This window comes from Oncorhynchus tshawytscha, linkage group LG28, assembly GCF_018296145.1.
Source record: "Oncorhynchus tshawytscha isolate Ot180627B linkage group LG28, Otsh_v2.0, whole genome shotgun sequence".
NCBI lineage: Eukaryota > Metazoa > Chordata > Actinopteri > Salmoniformes > Salmonidae > Oncorhynchus > Oncorhynchus tshawytscha.
In genome coordinates, this window is record NC_056456.1 from 33,564,566 (window position 1) to 33,590,180 (window position 25,615).

At 42.6% G+C, this 25,615-nt stretch overlaps 1 protein-coding gene across 1 annotated transcript; it reads left to right on the plus strand.

Annotated features, from left to right (window-relative positions):
* The first annotated feature begins 885 nt into the window (after window positions 1–885).
* LOC112227135 (receptor-interacting serine/threonine-protein kinase 2) lies at window positions 886–25,050 on the plus strand. Its single transcript, XM_024391986.2, has 11 exons — window positions 886–1,740; window positions 2,547–2,700; window positions 7,496–7,651; window positions 8,225–8,382; window positions 12,759–12,808; window positions 13,139–13,300; window positions 13,734–13,819; window positions 14,497–14,604; window positions 16,327–16,417; window positions 16,688–16,903; window positions 21,730–25,050. The coding sequence occupies exons 1-11, from the start codon at window positions 1,544–1,546 to the stop codon at window positions 22,113–22,115; spliced, it is 1,764 nt and encodes a 587-aa protein (XP_024247754.1). The 5' UTR covers window positions 886–1,543; the 3' UTR covers window positions 22,116–25,050.
* The last annotated feature ends 565 nt before the right edge of the window (window positions 25,051–25,615 follow it).

Sequence of the window (25,615 nt, forward strand, 5' to 3'; positions counted from 1 at the left end):
ACAATTGATTGTATTTTTTATATATATATTTTTTTACAGTCCACAATATATTACATATATTTATTGTCTCTCTATAATCAGAAAAAACGATTGTCGCATGTGGGCGTGTCTAAATCCTTCCATGCCAATTTCCCAGCAAAGGCGTTCAAAGATACCGTAAAGTAAACATATGGGCAGCAAAACCTATATATTTCAACTTGTCTTTTTCGTGTTTTACTTTCATTTTTTGCCGCGTTATTAAATATGATGGTATATATTTGCTACTTGACACGTCAAACCAATTATAGCAAAGTACTTCAGATGGTGCCAGAATGTTGCAGTCCTTTTTGAAGAGTCAATGAGCTTGTTTTAGTGGTAAGGCTGAAGCAACCGAGTGCAGAAGAAAGTCCAGAAGGAAAGCTGGGGAAAGTACATCTGCGCCTGCATTTACTTGCTGTTTGGGGTTTTAGGCTGGGTTTCTGTACAGCACTTTGTGACATAGGCTGATGTAAGGGCTTTATAAATAAATGTGATTGATTGATTGAGTCGGACAATGATGGCTCAGTGCAACATGGCAGTGTTGCCATTGTTTTATAAAGTGTTTCTTTGTCATTTCGAAATAAACATATCTCAAACCTCCATATTACACACTCACAAGCTGTAAATATGTGTGTACATTGTACTTTTAATTGTTTAGCGAGAGAGCCTCATATCACATTAAATTGTACATATCCACATGAATGCGGGTCACATCTTTGGTCAAATTCGCGTGGGTCAAACAAACAACAACTGAACATTTCAGTCGAAACTTCATGACCTTTGATCACATGGTTTTTGTGAAGTTCATGAAGTCGATGTAAAGGAGCAAATCGGACCGTTTTTATCCCCATAATATATCGCACTTTGAAATGAGACTTGACAAAATTGGTCCGCTCGAACGAGCCCAATCACAACGCCATAACGTTCGGATCCTGAATGTAACTCAAAAGAAACCCGGAAGGGTCTTGTCATCCTATCCCTTCACAAAATTACAACAACGGACACAGAAACCACCGCTTTCGTAGCTACCTAAACGTAAAATGTAAACATTGCTGTCCTTATTTTAATCAGTCAGTTATTTTGTAGCACGCTACTAGCTAACTAATGACGGACTTCTACAGGGTCAAGAATATGCCCCAATGCCGTGTCTTTAGCTTACAAGTATAAATCAGTCACCGGTGGTTTTTAGTCCCTAACGTTACTCGCTAGAGAGTTGGATACATTGACAGAAAAGGACAGTCTAACATTTTTTTGTTAGCAACAATTCAAGTCACTGTTTTTTTTTCTTCCGACGTCCAGTTGCAATCATTAACACTGGCAGCGCGAGCACATTATACCAAACCTGCAAGTCAAACGTCATCACGTAGCTTTTTAATGGAACATTTATGAATCTGTACTCGGCTCTGTCAAGCCACCAGGGTCTTTCCGTTGCATCGGGAACAGGAACTCTCAATTCCGCTTTCTCTTTTCGGCAGAGGAGGACAAGCTTTTTTCAAGAGCTCCTTATTGTAGGTTCACAATAATTATGGAGCAGCAGCACACGGGCTGTGTGAACCTTTGTAGTCTCACGAGCACTCTACCGGTGATCCCCTATCAAAAGCTGACGGACTTGCATTACCTGAGTAAAGGTGGGTTCGGAACCGTGTTCAAGGCACAGCATTGCGATTGGCGGACCACCGTTGCCATCAAGTGTCTGAAATTGGATTCGCCTGTTGGCGAAAGGTATGTTTGTTAAAATCAAGATCTAATCTATCATTGCCTTGTCAGATTTGATTAATGTATCGACTAGATAGGCCATGATCATGACTCAAAGTTCCAGTACATTACACACAAGTCATTAGACGAGTACGTGTTCTGTACAGGGGAGTTTCATTAATATCCCCGACACTAAATCTGAGCATTGCCATGGATAATTAACATGCGTTGCTTGCGGTACGGTTTTGCAACCATAAGAACCTTATCTTTCATGTCAGCGATAAAGGATTTTCAAAATACAAAAGGTTTAAATTGATACACCTTTTTTTATAGGGTTCCCACACGGTCACATTTCCATGTTACAGCGTTTGTTTACAGGAGACCGTGACTAACTGACCTGTGCTAATTAGCTCTGCGTCTCCGAACATCTGTGTGTAAACGGAAGACAGGCGCCACAAACGTGTTGTCAGGGAAAAATACTGTCGGCTGCAACTGTGTTAAAAACAGTGTGTATTTTGCATTTGTGAAATTATTTTGATATGAAAGTAGAGGGATTTGGCTTCGAGGCATTTCGCCCTTTTTAAATAGAACACGTAAGGTCCTTGGAAGTAAAGTTAGGCTCTCTAGTCCAATATTGGGCTAAAGGAGAAGTAGATATTACGAGCCTCATGGCTATGTGCCAATTTGAATAGAAAATACATTAATTTCACTGTTTTCTATCATTCAGAAATGTACCTTATTACCAATACACACAAAGTTTCAATATGAATCTCAATTCCTGTGTCATTTGAATGACTAATGTCAAAATGTTCTCATCATGACTGTGTTTACAGGGAGAGGAATTGCCTACTGAAGGAGGCGGAGGTGCTTCACAAGGCCAGGTTCAACTACATCATCCAAATCTTTGGCGTGTGCAACGAGCCCGAGTTCTTCTGCATCGTCACTGAGTACATGAGCAATGGCTCTCTGGATCAGCTGCTTCACGAGGTACACACCGTTAGTAAGAACAGTGTGCTGCTTCACGAGGTACACACCGTTAGTAAGAACAATGTGCTGCTTCACGAGGTACACACCGTTAGTAAGAACAGTGTGCTGCTTCACGAGGTACACACCGTTAGTAAGAACAGTGTGCTGCTTCACGAGGTACACACCGTTAGTAAGAACAGTGTGCTGCTTCACGAGGTACACACCGTTAGTAAGAACAATGTGCTGCTTCACGAGGTACACACCGTTAGTAAGAACAGTGTGCTGCTTCACGAGGTACACACCGTTAGTAAGAACAGTGTGCTGCTTCACGAGGTACACACCGTTAGTAAGAACAGTGTGCTGCTTCACGAGGTACACGTTAGTAAGAACAGTGTGCTGCTTCACGAGGTACACACCGTTAGTAAGAACAGTGTGCTGCTTCACGAGGTACACACCGTTAGTAAGAACAGTGTGCTGCTTCACGAGGTACACACCGTTAGTAAGAACAGTGTGCTGCTTCACGAGGTACACACCGTTAGTAAGAACAGTGTGCTGCTTCACGAGGTACACACCGTTAGTAAGAACAGTGTGCTGCTTCACGAGGTACACACCGTTAGTAAGAACAGTGTGCTGCTTCACGAGGTACACACCGTTAGTAAGAACAGTGTGCTGCTTCACGAGGTACACACCGTTAGTAAGAACAGTGTGCTGCTTCACGAGGTACACACCGTTAGTAAGAACAGTGTGCTGCTTCACGAGGTACACACCGTTAGTAAGAACAGTGTGCTGCTTCACGAGGTACACACCGTTAGTAAGAACAGTGTTGCTGCTTCACGAGGTACACACCGTTAGTAAGAACAGTGTGCTGCTTCACGAGGTACACACCGTTAGTAAGAACAGTGTGCTGCTTCACGAGGTACACACCGTTAGTAAGAACAGTGTGCTGCTTCACGAGGTACACACCGTTAGTAAGAACAGTGTGCTGCTTCACGAGGTACACACCGTTAGTAAGAACAGTGTGCTGCTTCACGAGGTACACACCGTTAGTAAGAACAGTGTGCTGCTTCACGAGGTACACACCGTTAGTAAGAACAGTGTGCTGCTTCACGAGGTACACACCGTTAGTAAGAACAGTGTGCTGCTTCACGAGGTACACACCGTTAGTAAGAACAGTGTGCTGCTTCACGAGGTACACACCGTTAGTAAGAACAGTGTGCTGCTTCACGAGGTACACACCGTTAGTAAGAACAGTGTGCTGCTTCACGAGGTACACACCGTTAGTAAGAACAGTGTGCTGCTTCACGAGGTACACACCGTTAGTAAGAACAGTGTGCTGCTTCACGAGGTACACACCGTTAGTAAGAACAGTGTGCTGCTTCACGAGGTACACACCGTTAGTAAGAACAGTGTGCTGCTTCACGAGGTACACACCGTTAGTAAGAACAGTGTGCTGCTTCACGAGGTACACACCGTTAGTAAGAACAGTGTGCTGCTTCACGAGGTACACACCGTTAGTAAGAACAGTGTGCTGCTTCACGAGGTACACACCGTTAGTAAGAACAGTGTGCTGCTTCACGAGGTACACACCGTTAGTAAGAACAGTGTGCTGCTTCACGAGGTACACACCGTTAGTAAGAACAGTGTGCTGCTTCACGAGGTACACACCGTTAGTAAGAACAGTGTGCTGCTTCACGAGGTACACACCGTTAGTAAGAACAGTGTGCTGCTTCACGAGGTACACACCGTTAGTAAGAACAGTGTGCTGCTTCACGAGGTACACACCGTTAGTAAGAACAGTGTGCTGCTTCACGAGGTACACACCGTTAGTAAGAACAGTGTGCTGCTTCACGAGGTACACACCGTTAGTAAGAACAGTGTGCTGCTTCACGAGGTACACACTGTTAGTAAGAACAGTGTGCTGCTTCACGAGGTACACACCGTTAGTAAGAACAGTGTGCTGCTTCACGAGGTACACACCGTTAGTAAGAACAGTGTGCTGCTTCACGAGGTACACACCGTTAGTAAGAACAGTGTGCTGCTTCACGAGGTACACACCGTTAGTAAGAACAGTGTGCTGCTTCACGAGGTACACACCGTTAGTAAGAACAGTGTGCTGCTTCACGAGGTACACACCGTTAGTAAGAACAGTGTGCTGCTTCACGAGGTACACACCGTTAGTAAGAACAGTGTGCTGCTTCACGAGGTACACACCGTTAGTAAGAACAGTGTGCTGCTTCACGAGGTGCCTGTTCAAACAAGGGAGTTGGGACTGAGGCACAAGAATCTTGCCATACCAGTCTAGGGGCTTTTCATTTCCTTCTCCCACAACTGTTTCGAAGCAGAGTATAGGCATAGTGTTTACCACTATCATTTTGAATGAAGAAGAATGTCATTCAGGCGTTGGTATCAGATTGCTATACTCTCGCTATGACTGAAAAATGTGAGCGCTGCGATGTCGGCACAATACTTAGCACTGGCATTTCTTCTCATTCCCCCCAGTCCAGGGGTCTCTGACATTTTCTAGCATTTAGAGCTTCTTTTAATTCAATGAAACATCCCGAGCTACAACTTTTTTCCCTAGTTTTTAAATAGGCACATTCTCTTCTCCACTACCCTGCAACTCTTCCCCAGGTCCTTAGCGTACAAGATACAGTAGTGCACTATTTTTCTCTGTCGATATACCAAGTAAAAGAAGGGTTAATAAACAACTCAGTAAAAATGTTCCTTGTTTTAGATTGTTAATTTGATTTCACTCTCAATTACAATTGATTATAGAGAAACAATGGAATTGGATGTTCTGAGTCCATGTCAATGGTTAAATGACATCTGAAGACTATTTTTCATTGAGCATCTAGCGAGTGAGGAATGTGATGTCTAATGTCACAGTCTAGCAATGGTTCTGTACTGCTCATTTCATGCCAAAGTTTGCAAATAATAGGAACAAATTCTATACAGTGCATTTGGAAACTATTCAGACCCTTTTCCCAAATGTTCTTACGTTACAGCCTGATTCTAAAATTGATTAAAAAAAACATTTTTTAAATGTAAAAGTCCATCTACACACACTACCCCATAATGACAAAGGGAAAAGTGTTTTTTTTTTTTACAAATGAGCAAGCATAAAAAAAACACCTTTATTTACATAAATATTCAGACCCTTTGCTATGAGACTTGAAATTGAGCTCCGGTGCATCCTGATTCCATTGATCATTCTTGAGATGTTTCTACAACTTGATTGGAGTCCACCTGTGGTCGAAGAAATTGTCCCTAGAGCTCCGAGACAGGATTGTCGAGGCACAGATCTGGGGATGGATAAGAAAACATGTCTGTAGCATTGAAGGTCCCCAAGAACACAGTGGCCTCCCTCATTCTTAAATGGAAGAAGTGTGGAATCACACTACCAGACTGGGCAATTGGAGAAAGGCCTTTGTCAGGGACAGAGCTCCAGAGTTCCTCTGTGGAGACGGGATAACCTTCTAGAAGGACAATCATCTCTGCAGCACTCCACCTTTCAGGCCTATATGGTAGAGTGGCCAGACAAAAGCCACTCCTCAGTAAAAGGCACATGACGGCCTGCTTGAAGTTTGCCAAAAGTCAGCTAAAGGACTCTCAGACCATGAGAAACCTAGATTCTCTGGTCTGATGAAACCAAGATTGAACTCTTTGGTCTGAATGCCAAGTGTCCCTTCTAGAGGAAACCTGGAACCATCCCTAGGGAGAAGCATGGTGGTGGCAGCATCATGCTGTGGGGATGTTTTTCAGTGGCAGAGATTGGAAGACTAGTCAGGATCGAGGGAAAGATGAACGGAGCAAAGTACAGAGATCTTTGATAAAATTCTGCTCCAGAGCACTCAGACCGGGGCTAAGGTTCACTTTCCAACAGCACAACGACCGTAAGCACACAGCCAAGACCCCGCAGGAGTGGCTTTGGGACAAGTCTCTGAATGTCCTCGAGTGGCCCAGCCCGAGCCCCGAATTGAATCCGATCAAACATCTCTGAAGAGACCTGAAAAAGCTGTGCAGCGACGCTCCCCATCCAACCTGACCGAGCTTGAGAGGATCTGCAGAGAAAAATGAGAGAAACTCCCCAAATACAGGTGTGCCAAGCTTGTAGCGTCATACCCAAGAAGACTCAAGGCTGTAATCGCTGCCAAAGGTGCTTCAACAAAGTACTGAGTAAAGGGTCTGAATACTTATGTAAATGTGCTATTTCATTAACATTCTTTAAAATAAATGTGAAAACATTTCTGCAAACCTGTTTTTGCTTTGTCATGGGGTATTTTGTGTAGATTGAGGGGGAAAAAAACAAATTTAATCAATTTTAGAATAAGGCTGTAACGTAACAAAATGTGGAAAAGGGGTCTGAATACTTTCCGAATGCACTACTTACTCATGATATACTTGTGCCAGATAAGCCTACTTTGCAGTTAACATTTTAATTGAGAACATTTTGGGGAAAGTATTTCTGTCATACCACAAGACGGTAATCGCATCAACTGGCTACACAAAGTGGTACGCGTGCGCATCACACAGACAGACGGGCAATATTGCTGGAAATTAATTGGCAGATATTGTGTTAGGTTTGGCAATTTAAGCAAATAGTGGCCAACCAGGGTTGGGATGATGTCAATGTTGCATTTTTTTTAGATAGTAGCTGGCAGCTTGCAGTGTCTGATACTTGTGAGATTTGTTTATGACCGTTTGCGGTAGAACATTTGAAAATGTCATGTACTTTCAGAATTGTTTGGCGAGTTACTCTTAGGTGGGCTGCGAGCTACTGGTAGTACTTTCCCTTCTCTCCTCCCACACTCTGTAGAAGACAGTGTACCCCCTGCTGGCCTGGTCGTTGAGGCTGCGTGTCCTGTACGAGATAGCTCTAGGGGTTAACTTCCTACACAACATGACCCCACCCCTCCTGCACCACGACCTCAAAACGCAGAACATTCTGCTCGACGGAGAGTTTCATGTCAAGGTGTGTGTGTCAACCTCTGTCTTACTTAGTAGTTTTCATATTATATAGTCCCCTGAATCACTGTTCGTCTACGCCTGTTGTTTTATAAAGCATGTTGACAAATAACATTTGATTTTGTTTGCTAAGGCAATTTGTCTTCCATTTAATATGACCGAAGTATTCATGGTTCCAATTAAACTGTTTGGTCATACTGAAAACGGGGGCAGGAGAGGATTAAAATATGAATCAGCTCTCCATCATCCAGCTCAACCCTCCTGCATGAACCAATCTAATCTTCATCTGCCCCTATTAAGCTTCATGTATTAATGAGGCTTTTAACTGACTAAAGTCGTAATGGCCCAGATTCATTTTGGTTGTGTATAAATAAACAGAATCTTTTAATTTCCCTGAGAAATAGCCTAGGCCTACATATTTGAATGTCTCTGATGATCAATGTCTCCTTGGCAGTTCAGGGTTGTGTTCTTGTAGGGAGAAAATGTTTGAAAACAGGGAGGTACTACCTGTCCAATAAGAATTTTCACTTTTCGTTGCAAAATCCAGCTCTCAAAACCCAGTTGTCCTTGTTGTGTCCAGATAGCAGATTTTGGCCTGTCTAAGTGGCGTCAGCTGTCCATCAGTAAAGGCTCAGGATCCAAGCCACCTGAGATGGGGGGCACCGTCATCTACATGCCACCCGAAGCTTACGAACCCTCCAAGAGCCGCAGGGCAGACGCCAAACACGATATGTACAGGTGAGCCAACAAGAACCAGGATTTGAGTTAAAGGACCTGGCCAGATCTGTTTGTGCTTTAGCCAGGCCCTCTGCTATATGAATGGCATGGCATGACAATGAACAACCGAGCACTATGCTGAAGCCCAAAGTGATATGGCATCCAGGCAACCTGTAAGTCATGAATAATATTAACATACTGTAGCTAGGTTCAGACCACTATCTTAAAGGGCCTCTAAAAAGTCTAAAGCCAACTTATCATCTGACCATATCCTGTGATTTCTTTATTCTGTATCAGCTAAAAATGTTTGACCACAATAGAGCGTTTAGGCTTTTAGCATAGCCCCTTTTCCACCCCTGGCTTCCCCCTACTAGCTAACCACTAGCAGCCTTGAACCACATCACTTATTAGCAGTTCAGCATTTCAGCATGGATGAGGATTTCTACTTCAATGAGTTGGCGGCGAAGTACATATGGCTCATCCCGGACCAGGCCCAAATTCCAGACGATCAAAAAAGGAAGAGGCGGTGTTATAGAGGCCGGCGTGCGGGATACCCAACGACACTACGTCGGCATGTGGATAAACCGCCTCTACCCTCCGTTTGTTCTATTGGCAAACGTGCAATCACTGGAAAATAAATTGGACGAGCTCCATTCGAGACTATCCTATCAAGGTGATCTGAAGAACTGTAATATCCTATGTTTTTCAGTCATGGCTGAAAGTAGTAGGTTTTTCTATACATCAGCAAGACAGAATGGCATCGTCGGGTAAACTCAAAGGGGGTGGTGTGTGTCTGTTAACAACAGCTGGTGCACAATCTCTAATATTACAGAAGTCTCATGGTTCTGTTCACCTGAGTTAGAATACCTCATGATAAGCTGTAGGCCATACTATTTAACAGGAGTTTTTACAACAACAAACATTTTTAAGTGGATGCTAAGCTACAGGCCTGTTTTGCTAGTGCAGACTGGAATATGTTCCAGGATTCATCCAATGGCATTGAGGAGTTTACCCCATCAGTCACCTTCTTCATTAATAAGTGCATTGACGACGACATCACCCACAGTGACCGCACATACATATCCCAACCAGAAGTCATGGATTACAGGCAACATCCACACTGAGCTAAAGACTGCCGTTTTCAAGGAGCGGGACACCAATCTGGATGCTTATAAGACATCCCGGTACACCCTCCGACGAACCATCAAACAGACAAAGCGTCAATACAGGACTAAGACTGAATCCTATTACACCGGCTCTGACACTCGTCGAATGTGGCAGGGCTTGCAAACTATCACGATTTACAAAGGGAAACCCAGCAGCGAGCTGCCCAGTGACGCAACCTATCAGACGAGCTAAGTGCCTTCTATGCTTGGTTTGAGGCAAGCAATACTGAACCATGCATGAGAGCACCAGCTGCTTTGGACAACTGTGTGATCAAGATCTCTGTAGCCGACGTAAGAACTTTTTAAGCAGGCTAACATTCACAAGTCCACAGGGCCAGAACGATTACCAGGATGCGTACTCCGAGCATGCACTGACCAGCTGGCAAGTGTTTTCACTGACATTTTCAATCTCTCCCTGACCCAGTCTGTATTACCTACATGTTTCAAGCAGACCACCATAGTCCATGTGCCCAAGATTGCCAAGGTAACCTGTTTAAATGACTGTCGCCCTATAGTACTCAACATCTGTAGCCATGAAATGCTTTGAAAGGCTAGTTGTGGCTCACATCAATCGTCCCAGGCACCCTGGACCTATTCCAATTCTCCTACCACCACAGATGGAGGTACTCTCCATTAAACTTCACACTTCCCTTTCCCACCTGGACAACAAGAACACCTCCATGAGAATGCTTTTCATTGACTACAGCACAGCGTTCAACACCATAGTGCCCTTCAAGCTCATCACTAAGCTAAGGACCTTGGGACTAAACACCTCCCTCTGCAAATGGATTCTGGACTTGCTCATGGGCTGCCCCCAGGTGGTGTGGGTAGGAAACATCTGCCATGCTGACCCTCAAAACAAGGGTCTCGGGTGTGTGCCTACTCCCCTCCTGTACTCCCTGTTCACCCATGACTGTATCTGCGCACGACTCCAACACCAAGTTTGCTGACGACACCGGTGGTAGGCCTGATCACTGAAAACAGTGAGACCGCCTATACGGAGGTGGTCAGAGACCTGGCAGTATGGTGCCAGGAGAAAAACCTCCCTCAATGTCAGCAAGACAAAAGAGCTGATCGTGCTCTTCAGGAAACGGAAGGGCCGAGCATGCCTCCATTCACATCGACCGGGCTGTAGTGGATTGGGTCGAGATCTTCAAGCTCCTCGATGTCCACATCACCTATCATGGTCCAAATACACCAACCAACATTAATAGGGCACGACAAAGCCTATTTCCCCCCTCAGGAGACTGAAAAGATTTGGCATGGGCCCTCAGATCCTCAAAGTTCTACAGTTACACCATTGAAAGCATCTTGATTGGCTGCATCACCACTTGGTATGGCAACTGCTTGGTATCCGACAATAAGGCGCTACAGAAGGTAGTGTGCACGGCCCAGTACATCACTGGGGCCGAGCTCCCTATCTTCCAGGACCTCTATACCAGGCGGTGTCAGAGGAATTCCCCAAAAGTTGTCAAACATTCCAACCACCCTAGTCATAGACTGTTCTCTCTTATACAGCACGGCAAGTGGTACCAGAGCGTCAAGTTTGGGACCAAAAGGTTCCTGAACAGCTTGTACCCACAAGCCATAAGATCGCTGAACACTTAATCAAATGGCTACCCGGACTATTTGCATTGACCCTTTTTTTTAATGCACATACTCTCTTGCACTGGCTCTATGCACACTTACTGGACCCACACATACTAAACTGACACTCCCAACACACCCACACAAACATATTTCTGTGGGGATCTACCTCAAATACACAATTAGTTTCTACAACATTCCTTGCGTATCATTTTTCAAAGGGAGTAGCAGAAGTGTCATTTTTCACAACTTTAAAGGGGGCTGAACTTTTGATTTTAGCCTCGGTTTCAATTAGCTTCATTAAGAAATGAAACTGCGAATGGGGGTTTGTTTTTGTGTGTGTGTGCGAATGTGAGAAGCATTTGTACTTCACTCTGCCAAAATGGTACACAGTTAGTACATCACCCTTTTTAGATAACTTGAAACAGTTTAACCAGGTCTTGTGTCTGGAAGTAGCCTAAACTAGCTACTGTAGCAAGCTAGCCAACTTCTTTCGCCAATTAGCTTCAGCCGGCCGGTGTGCGTCCGTGGCAAAATTGGTTTGACTTTGGATTGCCTGTCTGTGGGGCTAGTTAAGGGCCGTCAATAAATTGCACAATGTAAATGGAACAATATTTTCATGTTGCACAACTTTTTAGTTCTCATTAAACGTGTTCGATATTTGTATATGGATTTCTACAATTTAGTTGGTTTGAGGTTTTTAAGTAATTGAAATTTGGAGCTATTGACATTTTAAAAATATTGTCCCATGTACATTATGTAATTTACTGATGGTCCCTAACTAACCCCATAGATGTCAAATAAAATGTACCATGGGCATTATGTAATTTACTGATGGTCCCTAACTAACCCCATAGATGTCAAATAAAATGTACCATGGGCATTATAATTGGGTTGCATGCAGCTGCTTTCCAAATGGATGATTACTTGGGTGCTGTGGGCGGGATTGAAATAAACTGGTACGGTACCCTTAATTCTGTACCATTATTTCTTAATTATCTCGCAAATATTCGTTTTGGATGAGACTGACTATGACAAATTATCCTATTTTAGACTTTGTAGTCAATTTTGACACCTAGAATAAATGTCTGACTCCTATCGATGCCACAGGCCGTTTTCAAAAGGAGAAGTTGCTTATCATGTTTAGTTGCTATTTAATAGAAGATTGTATTTCAAGGCAAGTGTAGTATTTAGCCTTAGGTAAATCAATCCACATTCCTCCCGGAGCAAACGGTGAAGTACTTTAAGTTTCAATTTCATTGATCTCAGTGAGCGTCTCTAAGGTGCTTGCCCTTTCTAGATGAACACCCCCTTAAAGGAACCCCTTGTTTCAGTGAAGATGTCACAAAAGGAAATGCTGAAAAGAGATCTGAGACTAGCCCTTCAAGTTCCCCTAACCTCTGACTGATTCACTGGGGCTTTTGGGCAGTAGACTGTCATGATGACTGAGTCATGCCTCCACTGGGAAGTGTATTGGCCTTTTGTGTACGACTGAGGAAATGAGATTCATGACTGACTCTTAGTATTAGACATCCATTTGAGGGGAATGCTCATCTGACATCAATATTTATTTTTCTCCCCAGAGGCTGCTATTCTAACTGTGGGTCAAATAAAGCTTCTTTTTTTTTTATGTTCCCATTTTAGTTACGCAATCATTATGTGGGAGGTGCTGGCCAGGAGGATACCATTTGAAGGTAATTTAAGGTTTAGATGTTGTTTTTACTGTTGGAATGCAGTATAGAATGTTTGTAAAAGCAATGTGTTTTTTATGGATGTTAATAATAACCTCACTTTTATGGAATCATATAACCTCATTCAAAATACATGTTGTCAGCTATACTTGCACGTTAGGTTAGCCTCATGACCTTACTGTTTCTTGTCAGTGACATATACCAAACTCATGAGTTAACATTTATGGTCCTCTGCATGCTCGAAAATAGCGGTGGGATTTCCAGACGCAAGTGATATTAAATCTTCATTCAGAAGTTTTTAAAAACTGAGTGAGCGTTTGTATTTCTGTACAGAGGCGACCAACCCCATGCAGATCATGTTCAGCGTGCTGCGGGGGGCACGTCCGGAAACAGGCCTGGACTGTCTGCCAGGGGACATCCCCAGCAGGGAGACACTCATCAACCTCATGACTTTCGGCTGGACCGCTAACCCCGACGAACGGCAATCCTTCCTCCGTAAGAGACATGACCTTTGACCTCAACTCGTTACCTTCACATAGGCTGAAGTTGCCCCTAGATGTAGATCTCAGAACAGTTTGGCGCTTTCCTGACACATGTTTATGTTGGATTTGGGAAAAATAAGCTGATTCTGGATCTGTGCCTAAGGGGGACTTTTACTCACAGCCAACAAATACCTCTTTCTTCTCAGTAAGAGATCACCCCTCACCTTTCATTTTAACTCACAGTAACCTTTACTGACTCAGACAGATGCCATTCTAACCTTATCTTGTTACTTGGCACAGAAACCTCCCTTAAGATCAATATACCTAACTCAATGTTTTGTACAATTAATACATTGATGTCAATGTATTATCTATGTAGGTGTTGCAAGTATACATTTGTCCCTAAAAACTATAGAGCCATAACCGTCTCTACTTGTCTTGTGCAGAGTGTGTGATGGAGCTGGAGCCAATGCTGAGGAGGTTCGATGAAATCAACGTCCTGGAGGCCGTGCTGGAGGTCAAGAAGTCAAAGGTCAGTCAGTGCGATATTGTCCAGTACACAGGTCAAAAGGAAAAGGTTTGGCAGGAAACATACAGTCCCAAGTCATTCACTATGACTCAAGTAACCTCATCCCCAGGCTCATATGACCTCACTGTGTATTGTTAAATGTTTTAGTTCTGTTTGTGATAGCCCCAAATTTGATGACTTCAGACTTGACCAGGGTTTGGCGCATCGTGACTCATTGATATGTCTTGAGATGGATGACTTGACAAATGACGAACAGAGAGACAAATGTATGACTTCACATTTTGGTAGAAATAATCCAACCCCTACTTTCACTTCCTTATTCACCGTTTAACGTGGAAAGAAATGCACACAATGATTTGCATCAGTTTATTTTTAAGCAATAAGGTATGAGGAGGTGTGGTATATGGCCAATATACCATGGCTAAGGGCTGTTCTAATGCACGACGTATCACGGAGTGCCTGGATATAGCCCATAGCCGTGGTATATTGGTCAAAATACCACAAATCTCCGAGGTGTCTTATTGCTATTATAAACTGGTTACCAACGTAATTAGAGCAGTAAAAAGAAATGTTTTGTCATACCTGTGGTATACGGTCTGATATACCATGGCTGTCAGCTAATCAGCATTCAGGGTTCGAACCACCCAGTTTATAAAGCAGCATACATTCTCTTTCTCTAGCTGATGAGGCGGGCAAGCTGTTACTCTGCCACACCCATGGTGTGTGAGAGGGGGAGGGAAGAGGAGAAGTCTCTGAACATTCTGAAGAACAACCCCAGTCCCTGGCCAGTGAGTATAATGACCGGCTGTCCCCGGCAAAATGTTTTTTGGGTCAACAGAGAGTCCTCTTTTTAAAAAAATGTACCAATTGATAGGTCAACATTTTCGAACGTGTATTTTTCATTATGTAGACACACCCTATGTGTTTATTAATAAAATAAACAATAGGCAAAGAGCTTGTCTGATGCTTTAAGGGCACTGATTGATGAAATAATTAAGATGCACAAATGTGGCAGTTTGTTCATGTTCTTCAATCACATTCATCTATCTACTCCGCCTGTCTGCAACGAACATGAAAGTGAATTGTATCAACTGTCAGGCCTGATGCTCGCCCTAGCAACATTGTATCAACTATTCTGAGCTCTGTTTCCCACGCCAGTGTGATCCGGACAGACATCTGTATTTGCGCAAAGTTGAGAAGTAATCAGGTTTCCACTGGATCAGAGCATGACATTTTTTCCATTCGTGCCGAGGCTCGGTGGTTCTCAAAAGGGAGTGAGCTGGAAAGATTTGACAAATACATTGAGGAGCTATTGTCATTCTCAATGGATGTAAAAACAGACTTTGTTTACTTGATTGAAATAATTATTTTGCGTAGCTCCACTGCTCATTAGTTATGGTAAGTTAATACTATCAGACATCCCTAAATGGGCAAGTTTTTACATTTGCGCCTACGCCAGGTAGCCTAGGCCTACTTCTATGTGTAATCGGGTCCTTACTCAACATTGACAGGAGCGCTCTAAACAAAAGACAATGAATTAATTGGCAGAACTTGTTTCTCATAAGTGTAGCATAGGTTTTATCTTACCTTTATTTAACTAGGCAAGTCAGTTAAGAACAAATTCTTATTTCCGCCCCAGGTTGTGAGCGCTGCAAACAACGTGTCCGCTCTAATACTAATATATTGAATGCATTATCAGAAATTACCATAACAAACATTGTAGATTAGAAATGATTGGGATTAATGGTAAATGTACAACTGGTGATATATTGTATGTAATGGGGAATTGATAGTTAGCGTCTATCAGAGGGCAAACAATTTACACAATTAAGTTTTCTTGACTCAACATTTAAAATTATACCCAAGACAAATTATCTTCACATACTATAGGCCCAAGGAATACTCTCATGAACAGGTCCAAAGCAGTAGCCTTCTATGAAAAAACCAATGCAATTTCACTTCTTTTTTAAAATCAAATTGCTTGGCGTGCAAGGCAAATACCCTCATTGCACGCATGCCTTGTGTTGCCGATGCCTGTCTGAGAGTGATGGCCTGTGCCGCCTCCGCAATGGATTAGTCCAGGCACGAATCAGACGGGTGTCTTACGTGCCATGAAAAATATATATATATTTGCGACCACTTGACAAGAAAATTTGTCAACCAACAGCCTAAATACTTCCTGAAGGCACTGTATTTTTGTTTTATTCTATAAACTACTGACAACATTGACCAGTTGTAATTTTCTGTAAAAAATGCTCTAAATTACAATATTTTTATTTGGCATTTGGGAGAAATGTTAATTTTTATCCAAACACATACTTATAAATAGTACAGCCAGAGAAACTGATCATTTTGCAATGGTCTTTTAATTTTTTCCAGAGCTGTATATCTGTTCTTTTAGGGCCAGTTTACTCTTATGTAGAGCACTCCTGTGTGTGTGTGTGTGTGTGTGTGTGTGTGTGTGTGTGTGTGTGTGTGAGTTTTTTTAACATGCTCTGTCACTGCCATAGGGAAGCTCCACCTCTGGGTCTTGCTCCTCCCAGGACACGGACATCTCCCAACCAAGCTCCCTCACTAGCACCAATGCTCCGCCTTCTAAAGGTAAATCCGCCCACTTTCCTAGACTGTGATTGACAGCTGTGATTAACAGTTAACTTTTTGCCCTGAAGGGAAATAGCGAGTTTCCTGAGTACTAGTCTGTTTCTGCGTTGAATACAAGTTGCATTGATACCCAGTTCTCTCTCTTCTCCCTCATTCTCCCTCAAATCATTTTTTTAATTAATGAGGAGGAACTTCCTCCCTGGAGAAAAGCCTCCTCTGATTGACACCCACCTCTCCTTGTCGCCCCCCCCTCCACCCAACCCCTCCTAGAAGTGTCCCCCTCGTTGTTCATGCCCCACACACTGGAGCCTCCGCAGCCCCTCAGAGAGCAGAGCCAGGGGGACAACAACCTCAACAACTACCCCCAGAGCGCCAGGCCCCTGGATGAGCTCAACATTCCCCTCAAACCAGATCTGCCTGAAACAGAGTGTGTGACGTACCTGGACAACCTCAGCCTGAAGCCACAGCCATACCAACCCCAGCCAGGTAACATAGTTAAAGTTCCAAATGAAATCACATGACACGACTAACATTAAACTCCTAGTCTCACTACCTACCTAGCTACTGTAAAACATATTCAGACCCCCTGCCTTTTTCCACATTTGGTTATGTTACAGCTTTATTCTAAAATGGATTAAATAGTGTTTTACCCTCATCAATCTACACACAATACCCCATAATGACAAAGCAAAAACAGGTTTTTAGAAATGCTTGCAAATGGATCTGATCATTGTTTTAAAATGCTTTTATTTTTATATATATATATATATGCATTTTAAAAAGATCACATTTACATAAGTATTCAAACCCTTTACTCAATACTTTGCTGAAGCACCTTTGGCAGCTATTATAGCCTCTTCTTCAAATCAAATGTTATTTGTCACTTGCGCCGAATACAACCGGTGTAGACCTTCCAGTGAAGTTACTCACAAACCATTAACCAACAATGCAGTTTTAAGAAAAATACAACAAAAAAGAAATGAAGTAACAAATAATTAAAGAGCAGCAGTAAGATAACAATAGCGAGGCTATATACAGGGGGTACCGGTACAGGAAGCTCTCAACCTGCTCCACTGCAGCCCCGTCTATGAGACGCGTGCTCAAAGGGTCTGAATACTTACAGTTGAAGTCGGAAGTTTACATACACTTAGGTTGGAGTCATTAAAACCCGTTTTTCAACCACTCCACAAATTTCTTGTTAACAAACTATAGTTGTGGCAAGTCGGTTAGGACATCTACTTTGTGCATGACACAAGTCATTTTTCCAGCAATTGTTTACAGACACATTATTTCCCTTTATAATTCACTGTATCACAATTCCGGTGGGTCAGAAGTTTACATACACTAAGTTGACTGTGCCTTTAAACAGCTTGGAAAATTCCAGAAAATTATATGGCTTTTGAAGCTTCTGATAGGGTAAGTGACATAATTTGAGTCAATTGGAGGTGTACCTGTGGATGTATTTCAAGACCTACCTTCAAACTCTTTGCTTGACATCATGGGAAAATCAAAAGAAATCAGCCAAGACCTCAGAAAAAATATTGTAGACCTCCAAGTCTGGTTCATTCTTGGAAGCAATTTCCAAACGCCTGAAGGTACCACGTTCATCTGTACAAACAATAGTACGCAAGTATAAACACCATGGGACCACGTAGCCGTCATACCGCTCAGGAAGGAGATGCATTCTGTCTCCTAGAGATGAACTTACTTTGGTGCAAAAAGTGCAAATCAATCCCAGAACAGCAGCAAAGGACCTTGTGAAGATGCTGGAGGAAACGGGTACAAAAGTATCTTTGTCCACAGTAAAACGAGTACTATATTGACATCACCTGAAAGGTCGCTCCGCAAGGAAGAAGCCACTGCTCCAAAACCGCCATAAAAAAGCCAGACTACGGTTTGCAACTGCACATGGGGACAAAGATTGTACTTTTTGGAGAATTGTCCTCTCGTCTGATGAAACAAAAATAGAACTGTTTGCCCATAATGACCATCGTTATGTTTGGAGGAAAAAGGGGGAGGCTTGCAAGCCAAAGAACACCATCCCAACCGTGAAGCACGGGGGTGGCAGCATCATGTTGTGGGGGTGCATTTCTGCGTTTCTGCAGGAGGGACTGGTGGAGGGACTGGTAGAGGGACTGGTGCACTTCACAAAATAAATGGCAAGATGAGGAAGGAAAATTACGTGGATATATTGAAGCAACGTGTCAAGACATCAGTCAGGCAGTTAAAGCTTGGTCACAAATGGGTCTTCCAAATGGACAGTGACCCCAAGCATACTTCCAAAGTTGTAGAAAAATGGCCTAAGGACAACACAGTCAAGGTATTGGAGTGGCCATCACAAAGCCCTGACCTCAATCCTATAGAACATTTGTGGGCAGAACTGAAAAAGTGTTTGCGAGCAAAGAGGCCTACAAACCTGACTCAGTTACACCAGCTCTGTCAGGAGGAATGGGGGGAAAATTCACCCAACTTATTGTGGAAAGCTTGAGGAAGGCTACCCAAAAAATGTGACCCAAGTTAAACAATTTAAAGGCAATGCTACCAAATACTAATTGGGTGTATGTAAACTTCTAACCCACTGGGAATGTGATGAAAGAAATAAAAGCTGAAATCAATCATTCACTGTACTATTATTTTGACATTTCACGTTCTTAAAATAAAGTGCTGATCCTAACTGACCTAAGACAGGGAATGTTTACTAGGAGTAAATGACAGGAATTGTGGAAAAACTCGGTTTAAATGTATTTGGCTAAGGTGTATGTAAACTTCTATCTTCAACTGTATGTAAATATGATATTTCTGTTAGACATTTTTGCACATTAACAAAAAATTTAAATCTGTTTTCACTTTGTCATTATGGGGTATTGTGTGTAGATTGCTGAGGATTTTTGTTTGTTTATATAATCCATTTTAGAATAAGGCTGGTAACAATGTGGAAAAAGTCAAGGATTCTGAATACTTTCCGAAGGCACTGTGTATGCGTGTAATGTTTGTCTATGGAGATTGCATGGCTGTGTGCTCGATTTTATACGCTTGTCAGCAATGGGTGTGGTGGAAATAGCCCAATCCACTCATTTGAAGGGTGTCAACATACTTTTGTACATACATACAGTAAAAGTTTGGACACAGCTACTCATTCAAGAGTTTCTTTATTTGTACTATTTTCTACATTGTAGAATAGTGAAGACATCAAAACTATAGAATCATGTAGGAACCAAAAAAGTTTTAAACAAATCAAAATATATTTTATATTTGAGATTCTTCAAAGTAACCACCTTTTGCTTTGCACACTCTTGGCATTCTTTCAACTAGCTTCACCTGGAATTCTTTTCCGACAGTTATGAAGGATTTCCCACATATGCTGAGCACTTGTTGGCTGCTTTTCCTTCACTCTGCGGTCTAACTCATCCCAAACCATCTCAATTGGGTTGAGGTTGGGCGATTGTGGAGGCCAGGTCATCTGATGCAGCACTCAATCACTCTCCTTCTTGGTCAAATAGCCCTCCTTCTTGGTCAAATAGCCCTCCTTCTTGATCAAACATCCTGGAGTTGTGTGGAGTCATAGTCCCACTATCATTTGTTTTTCAACAGGACAAAGCACAAACCAGATGGGCTGGTGTATTGCTGCAGAATGCTGTGGTAGCCTTGCTGGTTAAGTGTGCCTTGAATTCTAAATAAATCACTGACAGTGTCACCAGCAAAGCACCACCACACCTCTGCCTCCATGCTTCACGGTGGGAACCACACATGCGGAGATCATCCGTTCACCTACTCTGGGTCTCACAATGACACTGTGATTGGAACCAAACATCTCAAATTTGGACTCCTCAGACCAAAGAACAGATTTCCACCGGTCTAATGTCCATTGCTTGTATTTCTTGGCCCAAGCAAGTCTCTTCTTCTTCTTGGTGTCCTTTAGTAGTGGTTTCTTTGCAGGCCTGATTCACACAGTCTCCTCTGAACAGTTGATGTTGAGATGTGTCTTTTACTTGAACTCTGAAGCATTTATTTGGGCTGCAATCTCTGAGGCTGGTAACGCTAATGATCTTATCCTCTGCGGCAGAGGTAACTCCGGGTCTTCCTTTCCTGTGGCGGTCCTCATGTGAGCCAGTTTCATCATAGCGCTTGTTGGTTTTTACGACTTCACTTGGAAGAAACTTCTTGAAATGTTCAGTATTGACTGACCTGTCTTTTTAAGTAATGATGGACTGTCGTTTCTCTGGTTATTTCAGCTGTTCTTGCCATAATATGGACTTGGTCTTTTACCAAATAGGGCCATCTTCTGTATACCACCCCTACCTTGTCACAACACAACTGATTGGCTCCAACACCTTAAGAATGAAAGATTCCACAAATGAACTTTTAACAAGACACACCTGTTAATTTTAAATGCAAGTGACTACCTCATGAAGCTGGTTGAGAGAATGCCTATAGTGTTCAAGGCTGTCAAGGCAAAGGGTGGCTACTTTGAAGAATCTCAAATATAAAATATATTTTGATTTAACTTTTGTTTTTGGTTACTACATGATTCCATGTGTAATTTCATAGTGTTATTCTACAATGTAGAAAATAGTCAAATAAAGAAAAACCCTTGAATGAGTAGGTGTGTCCCCACTTTTGACTGGTACTGTATATTTGGAACACTGCTCTTTCCATAAGAGACTGGCCAGGTGAATCCAGGAGAAACCTATGATCCTTGTTGATGTCACTTGTTAAATCTACTTCAATCAGTGTAGATGCAGGCGAGAAGACGTGTAAAAAAAATAAAAATAAAAAATTAAGCCTTGACATAGATTGTGTGTGTGCCAGCCAGCTAGCCATTCGGAGGGTAAATGGACAAGACAAAATATTTAAGTGCCCTTTGAACGGGGTATGGTAGTAGATGCCAGGCGCACCGGTTTGAGTGCGTCAAGAACTGCAATGCTGCTGGGTTTTTCACACTCAACAGTTTCCCGTGTGTGTCAAGAATGGTTTACCACCCAAAGGACATCAAGCCAACTTGACACAACTGTGGGAAGCATCGCAGTCAACATGGGCCCTGTGAAACGCTTTCAACAGTTTGTAGAGAATTGAGGCTGTTCTGAAGGCAAAGGGGGTGGCAACTAAATATTAGGAAGGTGTTCCTAATGTTTTGTACACTGTGTGAGAGAACAGCAGTGGTCCAAGAACAGAGCCTTGAGGAACACTGAAAAGTTTGTCCTATCTAAGGTATGTTTTCATGTTCCTCAGTGCTGTTCTCAGGCCACTACTGTTCCAATTATTTATATCACTGCTAATCTAATACCTACTTTGGCTTTACCCAAACCCTCCAGACTTCAACCCATCTTCGGATCCCCCCGACCCAACGCTGGGCCCTGTGGCGCGCTGGATCGCAGTGCGGCGCGAGGATATCGTTTCCCAGATGACGGAGGCCTGTCTGAACCAGAGCCTGGATGCCCTGCTGGCTCGCTCTCTCCTGATGCTCGAGGACTACGAGCTGGTGGTGAACCGGGCCACGCGTACCGCCAAGGTCCGCCAGCTCCTTGACACCTGCCACCGCCACAGCGAGGACTTCTGCCGCGTGGTGGTCCGCAAGCTCCAGGACAACAAGCAAATGGGCCTACAGCCGTACCCCCCAGAGCTCAGCTCCCCTGTGGCCGTGCCAAGCCCCAGCGCACCCCCACTCTCTGTGTCCTACAACAACCCTAGGAAATACTAGAACAGAACTAGACCAGAGACTAAACTGTTCCAAGACTTTTAGCTCTTTGAGCTAGGTAGTGGAAGAAGCCTCTACGGTCTGTTAGTCCTGGGTTATATTCATTAGGCACCAAATGGAAGAAAACTAACTGAAACAGGGAGGGACTACCTAAACTTGTCCAATAAGACACTTGTTTTCCTTTGCACATTGTTTTGCTACGGTGTGCACTAGTGAATACGACCCTGGGTTTTGACTGTGAACTTTGAATTTAGTGTGGTAGTGTCAAGCCCAGCTGTAATTTCATATTGCTCATCGTGGTACCTACTTTCCTGCCCACTCACACAGGACATTCTCTGTTGCTACTGTTCATTGAACTGAAGGTGCCTAGAAGTTGATCTTAAGAACTTGAAGGTAAAGATGCCTTTTGGAAAAACAACCAGTATTCACTAAATTTCACCTGTTCTCTGAAAGCAGAGAACTGGTTGGGATTAGCAATCATTATCAAAAACCTGTTAGAATTGAATCCAGGCTTTGAAGAATTATATTATGGATTTTATGTAATTTGACAGGTGAATTATCTCGTTCTCTTGAAGCATTCCCTATATTCTGAGTGATCGGGGTATGGGCCTGAGTTCTGCTTCTATGCATCTTTCTGTTATTGTTGTCCCCCCTTTGCACTGAATGGTTATATCCAGAGACATACTGTATATCCAGAGAGAGACTGTATAACATCCATACTGATCTAAGGCTCTGATTTCACTCTTTTGAGTGGACATTCTAGAACAGGGGTATTGAGCTCTTACACTACGAGGTCCGGAGCCTGCTGGTTTTCTGTTATACCTGATAATTAATTTCACCCACCTGGTATTCCAGGTCTAAATCAGTCCCTGATTAGAGGGGAACAATGAAAAAAGATAGTGGGACTGGCTTCGAGGTCCAAAGTTGAGTTTGAAGGGTCTAGACTCTATGGGTCTGGGTGGGACCCAATTTACTGTGACTGAAATTCTGTAGTTGACCCTCTGATCTGGGTCTATGTAACTACAGCTGATAGACCAGTGGACATGAATGGATCTGACCGCGTCTCTGCATTACCTAAAAATGTTTTATTTTACGCTAATAAGGTGAATCTGTTGACTTATGGAGAGCCAACATATAAAGACCTATTTATTAGCCGAAAGATAAACTTGGCTGATTAACATAAATTTGTCACTCTGGTACAATCGGATCTGGTCTAGACCCTGACCCCATAAGGTATGGGTCCGGTCTACGTCTGGTTGTTCTCGGGTCTGTTCGGGTCCAGATCTCCCTATTTATTTATTTATTTATTTATATATATATATATTAAATAAATAAATAAATAATATCCAGGTCTGATAAGATACTCGACTGGACTTCTGCCATTTTGAAGTTACTGTAGCTTTGTATCTTACATTGTATTTTATTTTTACAACTGCCTTTTCAAGACGGATTTTATTTATCTTATAAAGGAGCGTTGACATAGGATGGGCCAAGTCAGTGGATTTAGATTTGGTGTGTAGAGTTAATCCTTAGTCTTCATCTTGACAAGTTTACATATGGTGACAGACACAATAACACTGTAGCCAGAAAGCAGAAAATAAGGTCATGTAGCTAATGTAGATCAGAGTGTACCAGGATCTGTCTGTAGCTATTTTGGTACTCTCCTTGGACTCAATGGTCTCTGTTATGGGTGGTTTTTGTAGACATGTTTTTTTGCGATAGAGGTCATGGCCCATACTTATACAAATCTCTGTTTGCTCTACATGTTTTGGTACAAGACCAGTGAATGGATAAAGCAGGGTTTAGTCATTGAGCCAAGTGCTAAATATAGTAACATGTCCCTCAGCAGCTTAGAGCTGTGGTTGGTTATCCTGCACTTTGACAAAAAACATTCAGCCTCAGATTGTGGCACTCTGGGTGTGTGATGCTAAAGTAGAGTCAGTCAGAGCTGTTTTTTCCCACCTAAAGTTTCCATCATCCAGTGCTTTAGACCAGGGGAGGGGGGATCCCTACAGTAGAAACCGGTCACAGAAGAAGACGCCAGTGACACACACTGAAGAGACTGGTGTACGTTTGTCTAAAGTGGGCCAAAGCAAACTGTTTTTACGTAGAACACTTAAGCACTTCATGAATTGCATGGACTTCATATTTCATTCAGTGATCTATCCTCAGTTTTGTCAGCACATGACAGGTCTCGAGTAGCAAAGGGCACTTCCTGGGACACATGACTGGAAATTGAATCATACTATAGCTTTTATACAAATTAAATCTACATACCATAAAGTAATTACACTTTTTAAAGTCACAGTCAAATGTAACTATCTGCTCTAGGTAGGTGGTCATTCTCAGCCTTGAGGTTGTAGTTGGAGCAAGCATAAGGGCCAACTAAATCTGAGCGCTATAACTAGCTAGCTACAATGTACCCTCAATCTTGGCGCTATAGCTAGCTGTCAACAATGCACACTATCGCCTGTAGAAGCCTCAGCAGGGACCCTGTGTTACGACTGTTTCTCACCTTGGATCTCTCCTCTTCTAATACATATCCAGAAATGACTAAGTGCCAAAATACACTGTAGTTAAGCAATTTCCTGATAAAACAACTTTTCCCGTAGTTACCTCACCATCGTTTCTGTTTCTCTCTGTCAGTGATGTGTGCATGCAATGTCTCCACATAGGGAACCAAGAGCGCCACTAAATCGAGAGACGTGTAGTTTCTAGAAGCCTTACCGTCAATGCACTTCCTTAAATGAGTTCTGGAGGCACCGTGGCTAAGTATCATTACCTAGGGTCTGTGCCACCACAATTGTGACCCTTCAAAATTGAAGAGCACTGGCTGAGGGGTTTTAGTGTGTTTTTTTATTTATTAATCGAGGTGTTCTTACCTAATTTTTATTTTATTTGTGCTGCAGAATAAACTACGTTCATTGTTTGCCCCCATCATGAGGGTGCTCTTTGTAAGTTTATCAGCTTTTGTTGAATTCGAACATGTGCTGTGTCAGTGGTATAGAGTGGCAACTGGCAAGCCAAAGCCAGCCAGGAGAGAAACTCTTCCAAAATCCTCTGGACTTTTACTGCCTTGTTTTCAATACTGTGCCTCATATATTCAAAAATGTTTGATTATTTACCACAATTATTTTCTCACGTGATATTTGCACAAAACTCCAGATGTTATCAAATTTACATTTTTCTTACATTCCTAGTCATCTTGATATACTTTTGGACAAAATGTTGTATATGTACAACAGTCGTCTTATTGCTCTATTCTATTTATCTTTAGCTGAACTCTTGCCTAGTTCTAAACCATGAGGTGTTAGTTAGAAAAGTGTCTGAAGAAATCATTGTTTACATGGAATTCCTTCAAGCAGCCATCAACATTGCCATATTCATGGCCAGTGTTCTGTTTTATCCATATACTTATGTACTTTTTCTTCATATCATTAGCAACAATATTAAATATCCTGTATACATAATGTGTACACTGAGTATACCAAACATTAGGAACA

What these genes read in the sequence shown, in the direction of transcription:
- LOC112227135 (XM_024391986.2), top strand. Translation starts at nt 1,544, where the DNA reads ATGGAGCAGCAGCACACGGGCTGTGTGAACCTTTGTAGTCTCACGAGC. An exon ending in TGGATCAGCTGCTTCACGAG is followed by an intron (nt 2,701 to 7,495) that starts GTACACACCGTT and finishes CACACTCTGTAG; the next exon opens with AAGACAGTGTACCCCCTGCT. An exon ending in CAGGAGGATACCATTTGAAG is followed by an intron (nt 12,809 to 13,138) that starts GTAATTTAAGGT and finishes ATTTCTGTACAG; the next exon opens with AGGCGACCAACCCCATGCAG.